This window comes from Tachyglossus aculeatus, chromosome 11, assembly GCF_015852505.1.
Source record: "Tachyglossus aculeatus isolate mTacAcu1 chromosome 11, mTacAcu1.pri, whole genome shotgun sequence".
In the NCBI taxonomy this organism is placed as follows: Eukaryota; Metazoa; Chordata; class Mammalia; order Monotremata; family Tachyglossidae; genus Tachyglossus; species Tachyglossus aculeatus.
The window spans coordinates 35,701,574-35,720,778 of record NC_052076.1 but is presented as its reverse complement, the minus strand read 5'-3'; the positions used below and the strand labels follow the sequence as shown (position 1 = coordinate 35,720,778).

The 19,205-nt window shown below is 49.6% G+C and overlaps 1 protein-coding gene across 2 annotated transcripts in view; it reads right to left on the bottom strand.

Annotated features, from left to right (window-relative positions):
* The window catches only part of SORL1 (sortilin related receptor 1), a 117,529-nt gene that overhangs the window by 50,365 nt on the left and 47,959 nt on the right, over positions 1-19,205 (bottom strand). For both annotated transcript variants that reach the window (XM_038754102.1, XM_038754103.1), the window contains exons 13-23: positions 17,092-17,270; positions 16,239-16,425; positions 14,188-14,316; positions 13,254-13,339; positions 8,255-8,427; positions 6,379-6,510; positions 5,902-5,993; positions 5,124-5,370; positions 3,794-3,932; positions 1,075-1,251; positions 79-192 (exon numbers count right to left, since the gene is read on the bottom strand). In XM_038754102.1, coding sequence (XP_038610030.1) covers positions 79-192; positions 1,075-1,251; positions 3,794-3,932; positions 5,124-5,370; positions 5,902-5,993; positions 6,379-6,510; positions 8,255-8,427; positions 13,254-13,339; positions 14,188-14,316; positions 16,239-16,425; positions 17,092-17,270 — 1,655 coding nt within the window. The remainder of the gene's footprint in view (positions 1-78; positions 193-1,074; positions 1,252-3,793; positions 3,933-5,123; positions 5,371-5,901; positions 5,994-6,378; positions 6,511-8,254; positions 8,428-13,253; positions 13,340-14,187; positions 14,317-16,238; positions 16,426-17,091; positions 17,271-19,205) is intronic.

The following is a 19,205-nucleotide window of genomic DNA, read 5'->3' as shown; positions in this document are numbered from 1 at the left end:
CTCCTCCTTCTGCCCTGAGCTCAGAGGACAGCGGGGGCAGCTGGACCACAGCCCTGACGGCCCGGTTGCTCTACTCACGGCAGTTGGTCTCGTCACTCATGTCCCCGCAGTCGTTGTCAAAGTCACAGCGCCAGATGCTGTTGATACAGTTCCCATTGGAGCAGCGGTACTGGCCAGACAGGCAGCCGTCATCTGAGGGAGGGAGATGGTGGCGGATCATGGCTCATGGCTCAGCTGCTTTCCCCGGGGCGACTGATGTCCTGCCCGCCACCCCCAGGGAGGGGGAGGGGAAGCGGGACTCGGGAGACCGGGATGGGGCAGGGGAACTTAGGGTGGCCTGGTTGAGCAGCAGGGGGTTTCTTTCTCAACGGACAGAGGGGAGGGAAGGTGGGAAGGATGAAGAAGGTAGGTGGAAGGGAAAGAGGGAGGAGTGAAGAAAGAAGGAAGGGAGGAGGTAGGAGGGAAGAAGAGACAGAAGGAGGGAAGGGGAGAAGGAAGGAGAAAGAGGGAAGGAGGGAGGGAAGGATTAAGGGAAGGAGGGAGGAGGTAGGGAAGGAGGGAAAAAGCAGGAGAGGAGGGAAGGATGGGGGGAAGGAAGGAGGGAGGAGAGAGAGAATGGGGGAGGGAGGGAAGAGGGTAGAAGGGAGGGAAGGAGGGAAAGTGGAGAGAGGGAAGGAGGAAGAAAGGAAGGAGGGAGGGCAGGAAGCCTCAGGAGGGACTGAGGGGCCTGAGGCAACTGGAAAAGCCAGAGCACTGGCTGGGGTCTGGGGTCTGAGGGTAGTCGCTAGGAGAGGTCCCTGGCCCTTCTGACTCAGGGTGACTGGCAGGCCTGTTTCTTCAGAGTCTCTGAACTCCTCAGAGGCAGACACTGGGTCTACCGATTCCACTATACTGTATTCTCCCAAGCGCTTAGTACAGTGCTCTGCACACCGTAAGGGCTCAATAAACCCCATCCATCAATTGATTCTGCGGCACCAGCCACAGCTACAGGCCCCAGGTTGGGGGCGGGTGCAGGGGTGGAATGGCAGGTGAAAGCTGTGCAGGGGAGGGGGTAGGGCGAGGTCCCAGACTCACTTTCTCTGACACAGGAACTGTTGTTGTCCAGCCGGTAGCCACGAGGACAGTCACACCTGAGCTCTCCGGAGGGCAGGAGGCTGCTGGACACCCCCTCAGGACACCGGCAGCTTCTGCTGTTGTTGGCTTTGGGCAAGCAGAGTAGCCCGCAGGGCTTGGACACACAAGCATTGTGTCCTGTAGGGAAGGAGACCCAAACCCCAGCACTGTCAGTACCAGCACCACCACCATTCATTCGTTCCTTCATTCATTCATTCATTTTGATAGTATTCATTGAGCACATACTGTGTGCAAAGCACTGTACTAAGCCCTTGGGTGAGTACAATATAATAATAAGCAGACACATTCCCTGCCCACCAATTCAAACATAAGAGATGTTAGCATTATGGCAGTTATATTCAGCACTGACCACGGGCCAAACACGATGCTAAGTGGTGAAGTAATATTAATAATAACAGTGGTACTTCTTAAGCACTTATTTCCTTATGGTATTTGGTAAACATTTATTATGTGTCAGGCACTTTACTAAGCTCTGAGGTAGATACAAGCTAAACAGGTAGGACAGCGTTCATGATTTACATGAGGCTCATAGTCTTAATCCCCATTTTATGGATGAGGTACCTGAAGCACAGAGAAGTGATGCATCTTGCCCAAGGTCACACAGCAGACACATGGTGTAGTGGGATTAGAACCTAGGTCCTTCTGACTTTTAGACCCATACTCTATCCACTAAGCCATGCTGTCTCTCACTAGGCCATGCTCCTTCTCTATGTGCCGAGCAATGTACTAAGCGCTGGGGTAGATACAAGATCAAGCCCCAGATGGGTACTTTCCTAAGGCTGCCCAGCAGGCTAACAGCAGAGCTGGGACTAAATCCCAAGTGCTCCCAAATCTCAGTTCTTTGTTCTGTCCACTGGGTCATACTGTCTCAATCAATCAATGGTATCTATTGAGCGCTTACTATGTCCAGAGGGCTTTTCTAAGGTCTTGGCAGAGTATGATACAACAGAATTAGTAGATATGTTCCCCACCTAAAATGAGCTTAAAGTCAGGGGAGGGGGACAGGGGCAGGCAAACATTAATATAAATAAATAATTTATAATAAATAATTTAAAGACATGTACACAAGGGCCGTGGAGTTGAGGCGATTATCAAATATCCAAAGATCATAGATCCAAGTGCAAGTCTCCCTAATTAATGCCCATGTCACTGGCATCACCACCGCTCTCCCCTGATATCCCCACTGTCTACATCAACGCTATTTACTATATAGTATACTACCATTAACGACACTCCCACAATCCCCCCAGTTAATCAATGCTGTTATTTTCTTCAAGCAATGGTATTTACTGAGCACTTATTGTGTGCAGAGCACTGTATTGAGAGCTTGGGAAAGCATGATACAAAAGAGCCGGTAAACATGAACCCTGCCCACAGGGAGCTCAAAGTCTAAATTGCTCATCACTCCCAGATCCACACGCCCTTGAATCTCCATCATCACTGCCAACAGCATAACTATTATCACTGTTGACAAAATCCTCACCACGCCAGTCCAAACTCCACAATGCACTGCTCAGACTAGACAAATGCCTTACAGGAGTAAGAATTCATCCCCCAAGGACCCAATTCAGAGGCCATAACCAGTAGACTTTTTTTAGCCCAACCAAAGATGATTACAATGCCCTTGGCTAATCTCCACACTGCTGCACTGTGTAAAGAAATAAAACAAGAGACATAAAAACGCCCATAACAATCACAATAATATTGAAAGTAAGGAGCAGAGAGGGAAATGGGATGAACCTACGAGGCACCCGGTGAACAAGATGGTTGCCCCGAGCCCTGGCCAAGGGAGGAATTGGGGTGGGGTGGGGGAAAGAAGGAGGGGGCACTGGGATGGATACAAGCAAATCGAGTTGAACACAGTCCCTGTCCCATATGGGGCTCACAGTCTCAATCCCCATTTTAAAGATGAGGTAACTGAGGCCCATTGAAGTGAAGTGACTTGCCCAAAGTCACAAAGTAGATGAGTGGTGGAGCCGGGATTAAAATCCATGACCTTCTGACTCCCAGGCCCATGTTCTATCCACTATGCATCCTGCTTCTCCATTACCACTGCCATTACTACTACCCCTACACATACACTTACTTTCTCTCTCTCTCTCCAATTCAGGATTTTTTTTGGGGGGGGGGAGGGAGAGAGAGAGAGAGAGAGAGAGAGAGAGAGAGAGAGAGAGAGAGAGAGAGAGAGAGAGAGAGAGAGAGAGCGCACACAGTATGTGTCTCTGTGTGTGAGAAGCGTGTGTTTGTGCCTGTGTGGGGTCCAAGTCCCCTGTGGGCCTTTCCCAGAGTCCCACCCACAAGTAATTCCACTCGAGCAGCCTGGAATCATCTGCCCAAAATCCCCACCGCGGGCAGAGGGAGGGTGTGGGAGATGAGAGGCTTGGCGGAAACCAGGCCTGGCACAGGCAGCCCGCTGGGGCTTGCCAGCGTCCGTGGACAAGCCCCCACAGGAAGCCGAGCCGCTCCGTACCAGCAGGCCGAGGGCCTCCGTGTGGCCTGGACTGCTGGACCCGCCAGATCACTGGCCGAGAGTCAGCGATTCCAATCCCGGGAGATGCAGATGCTTTCCTGTCTTCTTCTGAGTACTAAGTACAGTTATCAGCACCCACCAAACATTCAGTCCACCCCACTGATGGTTTGACTGCCATCACTGTCTTACCTGTGGTCTTGCCTCGGTAGAAAATCTTCATGTCCATTATACCAGTGAGCTGGCCCACCAGAACCTCCATCCGGGACCCGCTGAACTTGGATGCTCGGAAGATGCTCAGCTGGGACCAGTCGTCCCAGTAGATTTCATTCTGAAAAGACACCCCTCCACTCCTTAGCTTGGCCCCTTTTCCCTAGAAATAGTATTTCTAAGTATTTGGTACTTGTTATGTGCTTACTATGTGTCAAGCACTTTTCTAAGTCCTAGGGTAGACAGAAGTTAATCAGGTCAGACATGGTCCCTGTCCCATATGGGGCTCAAGTAGGAGGGAGAACAGGTTTGAATATCCATTTTATAGTTGAGGAAATAGTAATAGTGGTATTAGTAATAACATTTACTGCACTGTACTGCATCAAGCTCCTGCCTGAAGAAACTTTCCAAGCCAGGCCTGCCTACCTAAAGGAGAGAGTTGGGGAGGTTGTGGGGGTGGGCAAAGGAAATCTGGAAAAACTGCCCAGAGAGGAAATTTCACCTGCACTGTTGAAACCTCCAACAAAACCCTAAGTCCCAAAGGGTCACTATCAACTTAATTACACCTTCCCCAGAACTTATGTATGTGCATTTTTATTTTGACCATTCAGGTTATAAAAATTTTTATGTTTGTCTCCTCCATTAGAGTATAACCTCCTTGCGGACAAGGAACGTGTCACTTCTTTATTCTGTACTTTAAAAGCAACTAGTACAGCACACTGTGCCAAGTGGATGTTCAATAAATACTGCTCTTAACACTACTACTACTACTATTACTTCTACTCTCCCATGTTTGAGGAGAAAGGCAGGAGGTGCCTCACTGCCTCTGTAACAAGACATGAGGCACCTCAGCATTCTCAGGAACTAGGCCAGGAGGGGGCAGTCAAAAAATCTGGGGAATGGGCCTAAAATCAAGACTCAATCAGAAGGCACTCATGGATGATTCAAATTACAAAAAAAAAAATCCATCCATACTACCTCAATGGTAGACTCTTAAATCTGAACAAGGGACTCAAAAACATCTCTCTCTCTCTCTCTCTCTCTCTCTCTCTCTCTCTCTCTAAGAGCCATCAAGGGGGTCCACCCATCTGAGCATGCTCAGAGGAAATTAGCTTGGAATCCCCAGAGAAGTGGGATGACAGGAAGGGGACAGGGAAGAGGAGGGTGAGGAAGAGGTATGATGGAGCCAACATAAAGAAATGGGGCAAAGTTGGGGGAAGCTGGCACAGCCACAAGGGGAGAAATGGAAGATGGCGCCAGGTTTCGCCTCACTAATAGGCAGTCCCTGGCTTCTGGGAAGCCGGGTCCACACCTTGAAGACGGCGATGGCATAGGGGTGGGGGAGGCTGTCGAGGATGACCAAGCGCTGCTGTCCGCTGAAGTCGACCCGCTCGATCCGATCCATGTACGCTTCCGTCCAGTAGATCCAGCGGTCGTCCACGGAGATGCCGTTGGGCCAACGCACTCCCTCAGAGACAATGTGGCTGATCGATGAGCCATCCATGTCTCCCCGGAAGATGCCAGGCCTCAGGTCGCCCCAGTCCGTCCAGAACATCAACCTGGGTGGAGCCAGCCCATCAGAGCCAAGAAAGGCTGGGAGCCTGTGTCAGCACTCAATCAAGCAATCGTATTTATTAAGCGCTTGCTGTGTGCAGAACACTGTACCAAGCGCTTGGGAGAGTACAATACAACAGACTTGGGAGACCCATTCCCTGTCTACATTAAGCTTTCAGTCTAGAGCCCTTTCTTTAGGGAAGCCCATCAGGCGACTGTGGCCAGGGTGCTTGGGCCAATGGGAGAAAAGAATTCCATTCTGGGGCTTGTTGCTTTCCGCCCCAGTTGCCTGTTATATCAAAGACCTCCGGCCACCACTCTGCCCACCCAGGAGAGACATTAAAATGACCTCAAGAACTCACGGGAGGTAGGGGAGGTTCAGGGGGTGATGAGGAGGTCAAAGGGTACGTACAAGAAGCAGCCACTCCAAAAGGCCCAGTTGGATCCACTCAGAGGCCCAGAAGCCCAGGTTGGATTTGCCCACCTCCCACCGATGAGTTTGTTTCCCAACATCCTGCCATTTCCCCACTACTCACCCATCCTGGGGCATGAGGGCCAGAGCGCGGGGCCGCTCAAGCACGGAGGCGTTGACGATGGTCAGCCGAAAAACTCCGTCTGGATTGGCCACCTTGAGGAGAGAAGCACAACAGGGAGATGATGACGGTTCTCTTCGGTCGCCCCATGGCTCCGTTTGATTCCCCAGTCATCCTCTTCCCATGGTGGGGGAAAGGTGATCGCCAGAGTCAGCGGCTGCCACAATCATCCCCAGGCTCATTTCCAAGGAAGGTGGCAGCTCCCCATCCCCAGAAGCCCGAGGCGGCCCCTCCGTCTTAAGGCCTTTTCCGCCTTCAGGTAGCATTTTAAAACCACACCGGTTCTCGATGGCCTTTACAGCTCCGCCCCGCCCCGCGCCAGCATTTCCCATTTGTTTGGTTCTCATTCCCCCAAGCCCACCCAATTCCACTGAACCAGAGTCCTGGGCGGAGAAAGAAAGATGAAAAGGGCATTCAGACCTCAATTTTCTTCATGCCGGCATCCACCCAGTAGAGCAGCTGGCTGAGTGGTTCAAAGGCCAGCGCTTCCACCGTCTCCAGACCAGAACTGATGATCACCTCCTGCCCAGAGCTTCCATTCAAGCAGAGGCGCTGGAGGGCAGAATGGGGATGGGGGAGGGATGAGACATTTATTGACCATCGACCCCCGGCCCACGTCATCCCCCGGGCCTGGAATGCCCTCCCTCTGCCCATCCGCCAAGCTAGCTCTCTTCCTCCCTTCAAGGCCCTGCTGAGAGCTCACCTCCTCCAGGAGGCCTTCCCAGACTGAGCCCCTTCTTTCCTCTCCCCCTCGTCCCCCTCTCCATCCCCCCGTCTTACCTCCTTCCCTTCCCCACAGCACCTGTATATATGTATATATGGTTGTACATATTTATTACTCTATTTATTTATTTATTTATTTATTTTACCTGTACATTTCTATCCTACTTATTTTATTTTGTTGGTATGTTTGGTTCTGTTCTCTGTTTCCCCCTTTTAGACTGTGAGCCCACTGTTGGGTAGGGACTGTCTCTATGTGATGCCAATTTGTACTTCCCAAGCACTTAGTACAGTGCTCTGCACATAGTAAGCGCTCAATAAATACGATTGAGTGATTGGTTGATTGATTGAGGTCACTGATGAGGGTCTCCAGCCCTTCCCCAACAGCTCCCACCCCAGTGGTATGACGTAGCCGAACCAGGGCACCCTGGTGAAGCAGCGTGGCCTGGTGGATAGAGAATGGAAGTCAGGAGGACCTGGGTTCTAAGCCTGGCTCTACTGCTTGTCTGTTGTGGGACCATGGGCAAGACACTTCTCAGACTCAGCCCCCCTTCTCCTCTTCTTCCCTTCCCATTGCCCCAACCCACTCTCTTTGCTCTACCCCACCTCCCCTCCCCACAGCACTTGTGTATACATACATATTTATAATTATTCTATTTATCTTCATTAATGATGTGCCTATATCTATAATTCTATTTTTATTAATGATGTGTATATATCTAGAATTCTATTTATTTATAATGATGCTACTGATGCCTGCTAACTTCTTTTTGATATCTGTCTCCATCCTTCTAGACTGTAAACCCGTTGTGGGCAGGGATTGTCTCTGTTGCTGAATTGTACTTCCCAAGTGCTTAGTACAGTGCTCTGCACAGAGTACGCGTTAAATACGATTGAATGAATGAATGAATGAATGAATGAACTTGCCTGTGTCTCAGTTACCTCATCTGTAAAATGGGAATCAAGATTGTAAGCCCGATATGGGACAGTGGCTTAGTACAGTGCCTGACGCAAAGTAAGCACTTAAATACCATAAAAAGTGCTACAAAATAGCCATCACACTTGAGGAGAGCAGAAAGAGTCCCTTGGGCAAACAGAAGCTGGTTGGGGTTGGGTGGGGGAGATGAGGAGATTTCAACAATGGGGGAACATTCTTCCCAATAAAGAATAAATAAAAATCATTTTTTTAAAAAAACCAAAACCATGGGCTTTCTACCACAGGACAATGGCCCTAAAGCCAGTTTCACCTTGAAAATGCCTGCCACCTTCCACCCCACACAATGGTTCGGCCAGCCACCCTGGTCTGGACACTTGCGGGGAGTCGGCCTGCAGTGCCACCACTGTCAATCAATTAATCATATTTATTGAGCATTTAGTATGTACAGAGCAATGTACTAAGCCCTTGAGAGAGTCCAACTCAAAAATATAACAGACACAGTGCCTTCCCACAAGGAACGTACGGTCCAGAGGGGGAGACAGACATTAATATAAAGAAATAAATTACAGCTATGTACCTAAGTGTCCTATCCTGCCCTGGGGGCAGGGGAGGACAGAAGGGGTGTGGCTGACGGCTCACCTGGATGAGGTCCAAGGTCACGTCGGCCCAGTACAAGCAGTTGTGTTCGTAGTCAAAGTCCAGGGCCACGGCCCCGCGCAGACCAGTGAGGGGCAGCTGCTCGGAAGCCCCCGAGGATAGGTCGTAGCGATGGATGGAGCTCCTCATAGCGAAAAGGATGAACTCATTCTCCTCTGTAGGGGCCAAAAGAGGCACACTCGATCCAGCTCTGACTTGGGGGGAGGTGGGCGTCACCTTAGAGTTCCAGAAATGCCCACACTGGACCACACCTGGGGGCCACCTGGATCATCCGTGAATCCCTCATTCCCTTCTTATCCATCAACCATTCAGGGTGCTCACTGAGTATCTGCTGCATGCAGAGCACTGTACTATGCGCTTTTGAAAGGCCGCTATAATTAGCGGTCCGTGATTCCAGCCTCCGAGGAGTCAAGCATGGGAGACAGACACTAAAGAAAATTCCCAGTAGTGGACAGAAGGAAAAGGGAATATACATACATAAGTTAAGACTTACCCAATCAGGTTTCTAAGATGCATATGGAAGGGCTACAGGAGGTTGAGTGATTAAATCTCCTATTTAGAAAGTGAGCCACATGTCGGACAGGGAGAGTGCCCAACCTGATTATCTTGTATCAACCTCAGTGCTTATGACAGTGTTTGGCACACCTCTTTGTGGGCAGGGAACACACCTACCAACTCTTCTGTATTGTACTCTCCTAATCAGTATAGTTCCCTGCAGATAGTAACTGCTCATAAATACAATTGATTGGTAAGTACTATTAACATATTATTATGAAGTGTTTTGGGAGGTACAGTAGGGCTGAAAAAGGAGAGGGGTTCTGAACTGGCCAGATTAGAAATGGATTGGGGAAGGTCCCCTTGAGGAAATGTGATTTCCAAAGGGCTATCTCCCTGCCAAGCCCTGTTGAAAGGCCTCCTCCTTTGAAAGCCATCTCTGACTGTAAGAAGAATTGGAAAGCCCTCTATCCCTCGCTAACCCCAAAGGCCTCTCCATTACTCCCAGCCCCTCGAAACAATGATACACCCTTCCTTCCTTAACTCTTCTTTCCTGTTCTTGTTGTAACTAAACCACAAGTTCTTTGAGGGCAAGACTGGATAATGTTCCACCACTTAGCCATTATACCCAATACAACGCCCAGACCCCGTGGGTATTCAGGAATAATTACTGATTTCAATGATAGCAAAAATCCCAGACGTGCCCATCTCTCTTCGCATCATGTGGAAACTTCTCACCATTGGCTTTAAGGGGCCGACTCAGCTCTCTCTCCCCACTACCTATCCCTGCTCCTCTCTCACTACAGCTCAGCTGGCTCCTTTGGTTCCCTTCAAGCCAACCTACTCAATGTGCCTTGCTCTCACCTCTCCTGTTATCCACCTCTCACTCAAACCCTCCCCCTCGCCTGGAACCTCTTCCCCCTTCACATCCAGCAGTCTACTACTCTTCCCATGTTCTGGACCTTTTCAAAATCACTCCTCCAGGAGGCCATTCCTGATTTATTCATTCAATCATATTTATTGAGCACTTACTGTGGCAGAGCACTGTACTAAGCGCTTGAAAAGTAAAATTTGGCAACAGATACAGTCCCTACCCAACAATGGGCTCATCTCCCCAACTGCCACTACTGACTCCCAAGACCCATCTAGAGCCACTCCACTGGATCGACATAATGTTTTTCAGGATCCCACTAGCCCCTGACCACCCTGTTGCTCCATTTCCAGCCAAAGGTTGTGAGTTAGGGAGGGCGTAGCTTTGCTTCTGGCTGAGCAAAACCCAGCTGTTCTCCTTAGAAAAAGCTGCCCGGATTATCTTTGTCCAGAAACGCTCTGGGCATATCACTCCCCTCCTCAAAAATCTCCAGTGGCTACCAATCAATCTGCGCATCAGGCAGAAACTCCTCACCCTGGGCTTCAAGGCTGTCCATCACCTCGCCCCCTCCTACCTCACCTCCCTTCTCTCCTTCTACAGCCCAGTCCACACCCTCCGCTCCTCCACCGCTAATCTCCTCACCGTACCTCGCTCTCGCCTGTCCCGCCATCGACCCCCGGCCCACGTCATCCCCCGGGCCTGGAATGCCCTCCCTCTGCCCATCCGCCAAGCTGGCTCTCTTCCTCCCTTCAAGGCCCTGCTGAGAGCTCACCTCCTACAGGAGGCCTTCCCAGACTGAGCCCCTTCCTTCCTCTCCCCCTCGTCCCCCTCTCCAACCCCCCATCTTACCTCCCTCCCTTCCCCACAGCACCTGTATATATGTATATATGTTTGTACATATTTTTTTTTACTCTATTTATGTATTTATTTAATTTATTTGTACATATCTATTCTATTTATTTTATTTTGTTAGTATGTTTGGTCTCTGTCTTCCCCTTTTAGACTGTGAGCCCTCTGTTGGGTAGGGACTGTCTCTATATGTTGCCAATTTGTACTGCCCAAGTGCTTAGTACAGTGCTCTGCACATAGTAAGCGCTCAATAAATACGATTGATGATGAAAAAGAGCCAGGCTTTTCCTAATAGTCCCTGGCTGCCGCTCAGACTCAATCTAAATGGCAAATCTTGGGTAAATCATGGTATTTACTGAGCACTTATTATGTGAAGAGCACTGCAACAAGTGCCTGCAATAGCACAATACAAGAGTTAATAGACAAGTTCCCTGCCCATTATGCACTCACAGTAGAGGGGAGGAGACAAATATTAATAGAAATAAGTAGTTCATAATATATAATTTTAAAATATGTACATAAGTGCTGTGGGGTGGAGGTGGGACAAATACCGAATGCCCAAAGGTCACAGATCCAAGTGCACAGATGAAGTAGAAGGGAGAGAGAGCTGGAGAAAAGAAGGTTTAATCAGGGAAGGCCTCTTGGAGGATATGGGACCTTAGAGGTAACGCTACTAAGGGGTAAATTTAAGCAAAACCATCAGACACCCCCCAAATCTCCCTCCCAAGAGCTTTAGCTGTCCATGTGGTGACTTCCTGGCTAATCCTGAAGACTCACAAAGCCACATTCATTCATTCTCTCAATCGTATTTACTGAGCACTTACTGTGTGCAGAGCAATATAACAATGAGCAAACCATTTCCCTGCTCACAAGGAGTTTATGGCAGGGAATCTGAATGACTCTCCCCAAAACGCTTTTTGCCCTTGACTGAGTTGAAAATAAGGCAGTAACCACTCACAATGGACATCCCAATCCCAGGCAGGTTTGGCCCTCTGGCCCAGACCTTCAGGTGGATTTCCCTCCCCATTCCCTAGCCCAGCTCTCTCATCTTCCCCAAGTGGGCCTACTTCAAGTTAACTGTTCTTCCCAGCTGAACAGCCTTCTGAGATACTTATCACAAAACAACAGACTACAGTTCCCACTAGCACTAACTGTTCGAACCGCTTCACCCAAACCACCATCGATAACCCCACCTCTGGGAGGAACCCCTCCACACCGCACCATCTGCTTGCCCACAGGAATCAACTTGGAGAGGCGTTTTTTCCAACGCTCCACTGTGACGACATGTTAATTACATTGCCCGGGATGGAAGATTAAATGAGGGCCCTAATGAGCTTAATCTGAACCATGCCAGGGCCTGCTGGCAGCATCAAGCAGATGAGAGCATGGCTGAGCCTTACCCTGCTTGCAGAAACGGGGAGCTGGGCAGATTTCTCTCACAATTCACCTGGCCCCCGTCTCCTTTCCACAAGTTGGAAATCTGCAAGGATCACTTTCCTTCCTCAGAGAGAAGGGAAGGGGAAGAATCGGATGTAGAAGCACATGAACAGGAAGCAGCATGAGGATGAGGTAGACTACAATGGTGAGATGAACACTTTTTTTTTGTCTGGTTTTGTTAAGCCAGGTCCTGTACTAAACGCTGGGGTAGATGTCAGCAAATCAGATTGAACACAGGTGATGTCCCACACAGAGCTCACAGTCTTAATCCCCATTTCACAGATGAGGTAACTGAGACACAGAGAAGTTAAGTGACTTGCCCAAAGTCACAAAAGAAGCAGCGTGGCCTAGTAGAAAGAGAACAGGCCTGGGAATCAGAGAAACTGGGTTATAATCCCAGTTTGGCCAAATGCTTGGAGTGTGACCTTGGGTAAGTTATTTAACTTCTCTGTGCCTCAGTTTCCTCAACTGTAAAATGGGGATCAAATATCTATTCTTCCTCCTACTTACACTCTAATATTATTCTTTCCCCAAGTGCTTAATGCAGTGCTCTGCCCACAGTAAGAGCTCAATAAATACCATGGATAATGCTGATGATCACACCTTCCTCCACCCCTAACTTTTCTTCCCACTAAATCAGAATGGACTTCACATCTTGGAATATATTTTAGTGTCTGGTGTTGTCTATGTCCTTGCATCTGTACCCTTTGGGCACTTGGTATTCACCCCACCCTCAGTTCCATACCACATATGTACATATCCGTAGTTCACTGACATTAACGTCTGTCTCCCTAGACTGTAAGCTTGTTGTGGGCAGGCAATGTGCCTACCAACTCTGTACTCTCCCAAGTGCTTAGTACAGTGCTCTGCGCACAGTAAGAGCTCAATAAATACCACTGATTGATTGATCGTCTATCTCTTTCATTGAATAGTAAGATCTCTGAGGGCAAGGATCACTCTATCGTACTGTCCTAAATGATCAGTACAGTGCTCTGCATTGAGCAAGGGCTTGATAAACACCACTGTTTGATGGACTGTTTGAATCGCTAAAGATTCTACGTCGAACAGTATCCCATTGAAGACACGGTCAGTCTCCCTGTCCCCATAAGGAACTGCTTCCTGACCCAGCCTGAGAAGACCCATTTGGGCAACTGACTGATTGGCTCTGAGCACAGGAAGGGGTGGGGTGGATCCACAGAAGTGGTGGGATGGCTCAGGGCTTAGCTGTCCCAGACCACTAGAAGAAGCTCTCAGCCTCATGGTGGGGAGGGGGCAGCTCCCACTCCTGCCGAAGGGCAGATGGGAGACAGCGAATGTCAGATGTTTCACCTGCCAGTGGACACGGCACCAACTCTCCCTCCAGCCTTTCCTCGAGGTCCCCTCCGTGGCACGTGTCGCCGGAAATCTTTCGGTACCTAGAGTTGTTTGCAGAAAAAGAAAGGCAGTCGGCAAGAGAAAGGTCCACAATTTCCCTACAACATGGCGGCTTCAGAGACCGGGCCCTCTGGGCGATAAACCCAGATCCCAGGCCCCTCCCGACTCCCCTCTCTGGTCTAGCCAAGTTCTCCGAGTCCGTTCCCTCATGTCTGGGAGAGGCGGGCCATGGGCAGTCTGGAGAAGGCGGGTTTTCAGAACTGGAGAGGTCAAGGTGTCAAATCCCTCCCTCCACCCATAGAGTCAGAGCTGTGGAGCCCCTGGATTCCAGGGCCCTGAGCAATCAGAAGGCAGAATCTATGAAAACAGCCAGCTTTCCGAGTCTCAGAAATAAAGCCTCTGCCCCAGCCTCAGTCCCAGTCCCAACCTGTCCCAGAGGTAGGAAAATGAGTGAGTTTTCTGCGCCGGTTCTTCTGAGGTCTTCTTCAACCCTGGATAAGCTGCTCCCTGGCCTGACCACACTGGGGGCCTGAACCTGCCGAGGGGGTTTTACATCACTGTCCAAGGGACAGGCCGCACTGCCACAGCTTCCGGGGCCTGTCCTGGGTCCCAGTTCCAGTGGGGGCAATGGGGGTCAGATGGGGCCACCCCCCTCGGGACCTGGACTGTGGGGGATAAGAGAGCCAACAGTTGGGCCCCCACACAACAGGAAGCCTAAGATGTCACAGGACTCTCAACCCTTGCCTCCTCAAGCTGGGAACTGGTGTCTCAGACCTCAGCGAGACAAGCTCTCTGCCGGCCCCCAAACGTAAACACCCCTCCCACCCACCGCACGAGCCCCAAGCTGTGGTTGAGGAACCTGAGAACCACCAGGAAGGGGGTCACCTACCCTCTCGTCTTCCTGTACGTTGAGCCAACCGGACAGGGCACCGGGGGCGAGTAGGGCTGGCCGGCAAACTCGGGATCGGGAACGCAGCCCTCCCACAACAGGTCTTCACTCGTCTTAAAGCCAAAGTCGCTAGGGAAGCAGGCAGTCAGAGATGCTCAGCGCCCAGAGGGGCTTCCCTCCCCCTGCACCCGGCCCCTTCCCCACCACGAGACCATTACCCAGGGCTGCTGGCCCTGAACCTTGCTAGGCTTGACCTCCCGCTCAAGCCACGGGCCTTCTGGGTACTCAAGGCCTCTTCTCAGGGCAGAGGGAGCCCCTCCAAGCTGGTGGAATGGTTGCACAGATGGCTTGTATTCAGGGCACAGTTTCATCTGGCCACCCAAGAAGAGTCCCCCATTTAGTCCCATTTATGCCACAGTCAAGAACCTCCTGGGAATTTCCACAATCACCAGGGATGGCCAGGTAGCTTTCTCAATTATGTAGTGGCTGATTACCCAGCCTGTGGATTATTCAGATTCCTGGCTTTTTCTCTACCCCTTCTTGCTACAACATAATCATATAATCTACATAATCTACATAAATGCCACTGATTGATTGATCAATTTGATTAATTTCACAGGCGTTAGAAGGGACAAGGGGGCAGGGATAAGTGTGAAACTTCAAATAAATGCATAATGATAATCAGTGCAGCATTTTAAAGCGCTTAATATGGGTCAAACACTGTGTTATATGCTCGGGTGGATAGAGAAATGGTGTGGCTTAGTGAATAGAATACAGGACTGGGAGTCAGAAGGACTTGGGTTCTAATCCCAGCTCTGCTACATGTCTGATGTACCTTAGACAAGTCACTTAACTTCTCTGGACCTCAGTTATCTCATCTGTAAAATGGGGATTAATATTGTGAGCCCTATGAGAAGCAGCGTGGTTTAGGCTTGGGAGTCAGAGGTCATGGGTTCTAATCCCAGCTCCACCAATTGTCAGCTGTGTGACTTTGGGCAAGTCACTTAACTTCTCTGTGTTTCAGCTACCTCATCTGTAAAATGGGGATTAAGACTGTAAGTCCGATGTAGGACAACCTGATCACCTTGTATCCACCCCAGAGCACACAGTAAGCACTTAACAAATGCCATCATCATTATTATTATTATGTGGAACCAGACTATATCCAACCTGACTGACTTGTATCTATACCAGCACTTACAGCAGTGCTTGGCACATAGTGACTGCTTAACAAGTACCGTAATTTTTATTACTAGCATACAATACAGTCAATACAGATACAGTCTTCGTCCCACTTGGGGCTCATAGTCTGAGAGGAAGGAAAAACAGATGAAGATGAAGAACCTGATGCCCACAGAAATTAAGTGACTTGCTGAAGGACACACAGCAGACAAGTGGCAGAGCTAAGATTACAACTCAGGTCCTCTGACTCCCAAACCCAGGCTCTTTCCCCTAGGCCATGCTGCTTCTCGATGTTCAAGTTGCAATAGGGGAAGGGGTCTGATGAAACCTTGAGGGGAGGCTGAAAACTTATGATAAAGGCAAGGGTTTTTGGATTATCTGGTTTTCAATTACCCAGCCTGTCCCTATTCTTTCAGTCAGTCAATCAATCATAGTTACTGAGCACTTACTGTGAGCAGAGCCCTGTCCTATGTGCTTGGGAGAGTATAATGTAACAGAGTTAGTAGAACGATTCCCTGCTTAGAGAAGCTTACAGTCTAGAGGAGGGGATAGGCATTAATATAAATAAATAAATTACCGATAGTTCGTAAGTGCTGTGAAACTGAGGGTGGAGTGAAAAAAGGATGCAAATCCAAGTGTAAGGGTGACATACAGGGGAGTGGAAGAGAAAATGACGGCTCAGTCCTTTCCTTCAAAGGGCTCTAAATATTTGAGAACCAGTGGGCGTTGGAGCCCTGTCATGATGGGGCTGATTTCACCCAAGTATGCCCACCCATCAGGACTTTCTGCCCCACCCCAATAATGGCTCTGTGGCTGGAATTAGGGGGAGAGGGACAACACAGGGTCCCGACTGCGACTCCAGCCTTTACCATTCATAATCCTCCCTTGTGCACGAGCAGTTGGAGAGCACCACTGGGCGGTCGAAGTCCTCTCCGTTGAAGCAGGTGGCATGAGGCGTCCTCCTTTTGAAAACCGTCTTGTGCCCCAGCAGGCACTCATTCCCCCGCTCGTCGGAAGGTGACCACAGCTTGTAGTCGTTCTCCGTGCAGGGGACCCCTGGAGTTTACAATCATAATAACACTAATTTGTGTTACACACTTACTATGTGCCAAGCATTGTACTGAATGCTGGGGGTGATACTAGGTCTCCAGGTGAGACACAGTCCTGATCACATATGGGGCTCACAGTCTAAGAGGGACAGATAATTAATGTTTCATTCCCATTTTACAGATGAGAAAACTGAAGTCCAGAGAAGTGACAGACCCAAAGTCACCCAGCAAACAAGTGGCACTGAAACTTGTTTGCTGTGTAACTCTGGATAAGTCACTTCTCCATGCCTCAGTTACCTCACCTGTAAAGTGGGGACTGAGACTGTGAGTCCCATGAGGGACAGAGACTGTGGCCAACCTTGTATGTATCCCACTGCTTAATACATTGCCAGGCACATACCTTACCAAATACCTTCAAACAAATCCCTTAAAAAAAAAAAAGCCCTCATTTCTCCACCCTACTGGACCCAAACACTGAAGCCCTCAGTCCTAGCATTCTGGTGCCCATATTTCTGCTGTGCTGGCAGTGTGTGTCAGCCCTGACTCCTCTAGTGTGACTACTCTGAGGGCAGGGGTCTTGTGTATTGTGGCCCAGGGCCCTGCCCGACAGGGCACTGTCCCCTGGGCACTTGGACAGACTCCAGTGGCTGACCAGCTCCTGACAGACGCTTACCCAAAACGTCGGTGGTATTGATCTGCAGTATCAGCCAACTGTGCCCATTTTCCTTATAGGACCCAAAGATTGTAAAGATGGTGCTCTTCTCCCCAGGCTCTGTCAGGAGGCCATACACAAACACGGGCTTTTCTGAGAAGGTGAATGTTTTCCACGTCTCGCCTTCGTTTGTGCTGTACCTGCCCAGGGACACGCACATGGAGATTCAGGAGGTTAGACAACTCAAGGAGGGTATACTGGTGTGCATTTTTTCAATGGTGTTTGCTAAGCGCTTACTATGTGCCAAGCACTGTAATAAAGCGCTGGGGAAGATACAAGCTAATTGGGTTGGACAAAGCCCATGTCCCACAGTCATAGTCCCCATTTTACAGATGAGGTAACTGTGGCACAGAAAAGTTAAGTGACTTGCCCGAGGTCACTCGGCTGGAAAGATGGATGGATGGTTGAGCTGTCTCGGTTCATTCATTCTTTCATATTTATTAAGCATTTACCATGTGCAGAGCACTGTATTGAGGGCTTGGGAAAGTACAAATCAACAATAAACAATGACAATCCCTGCCCAAAATGAGCTCACAGTCTAGAGGGGGAGAGACAGACATCAATACAAATAAATAAAATTACAGATATATAAGTGCTGTGGGGCAGGGATGGGGGAAAGAGTAAAGGGAGCAAGTCAGGGCAGCGCAGAAGGGAGTGGGAGATGTGTGGGTTCCTATGGCTCTGCGATCAACAGCAGCGTGGCTCAGTGGAAAGAGCCCAGGCTTGGGAGTCAGAGGTCATGGGTTCTAATCCTGGCTCCGCTACTTGTCACCTGTGTGACTTTGGGCAAGTCATTTCACTTCTCTGTGCCTCAGATACCTCAACTGTAAAATGGGGACTGAGACTGTGAGACCCACGTGGGACAACCTGATTACCTTGTGTCCTCCCCAGTGCTTAGAACAGTGCTTGGCACATAGTAAACGCTTAACAAATACCATCATTATTATTATTATTATCAACAGTCAATAGTTCCCTTCTGTACCAACTGATAATGACCCCATGGTCCTTCCAGCCCAGTATTCTGCCTCTTTCAATGGCTCCTGGACATCCACTCACGTGGTGACAGAGAGACTGTCCAATACCAGGTTGTCCCTCACGGGGCTCACAACCTTAATCCCCATTTTACAGATGAGATAACCGAGGCATGGAGAAGTTAAGTGACTTACCCAAAGTCACACAGCTGACAAGTGACAGACCGGGATTAGAACCCACCTCTGACTCCCAAGCCCATGATCTTTCCACTAAACCATGCTGCTTCAGCATGTACTACAACTACAACTGTGTAATACAGCGTGTCTAACAACTGTTCTAAGTGCTTAGTACAGAGTTCCAGTGTCCTCCAGAGATGAAAGAGGGGTAGGGATTAGGGGCTCCATCCACTCGTGACCCAAAATTGCCCCAGGAGTTTGCTGCCACCATCCCATGAGTCACAGAAGTGGCACCCCTAAAAGGCATGTGAAGGCTTTGGGGTTCAGCTTGCCAATGCTGCGCCTTCAGGGCTGGCAGCTGATGTTTAGAAGAAGGCCAGTGCCCACTCCTTCCCCGTGGCAGCCAGTCTCTGAATTCCTAAATCCTGCACACATAGGCCGCTCACACGCATTTCTTGGCTGCAAACACATAACCAGCACTGACGCCCTAAAAGGCTGCAACAGCAACATTGGCTGTTCAACAAACTCTAGAAGTAACTGCAGATGCTGGATCTTGCAGAGTGGCCTAGGGAAGCAGTTTAGCCTGGTGGATAGAGCACGGGCCAGGGACCTGTGTTCTAATCCCGGCTCTGCCACTTGTCTGCTGTGTGACCTTGGGCAAGTTACTTCACTTCTCTGTGCCTCAGTTACCTCATCTGTAAAATGGGGATTGAGACTGTAAGCCCCACATGGGACAGGCACTGTGTCCAACTCAATTTGCTTGTAACTACCCCAACGCTTAGTACAGTGCCTGGAACATAATAAGTGCTTAATACTATTATTATTATTATTATCTCAGCCCTGCCAGGCCACCGGCTTGGAGGTCAAACCTATTTCCGACTTGCTTCTCTGGGGAAAATTTAGTGAACAGAATCCAAAAATAAAAAC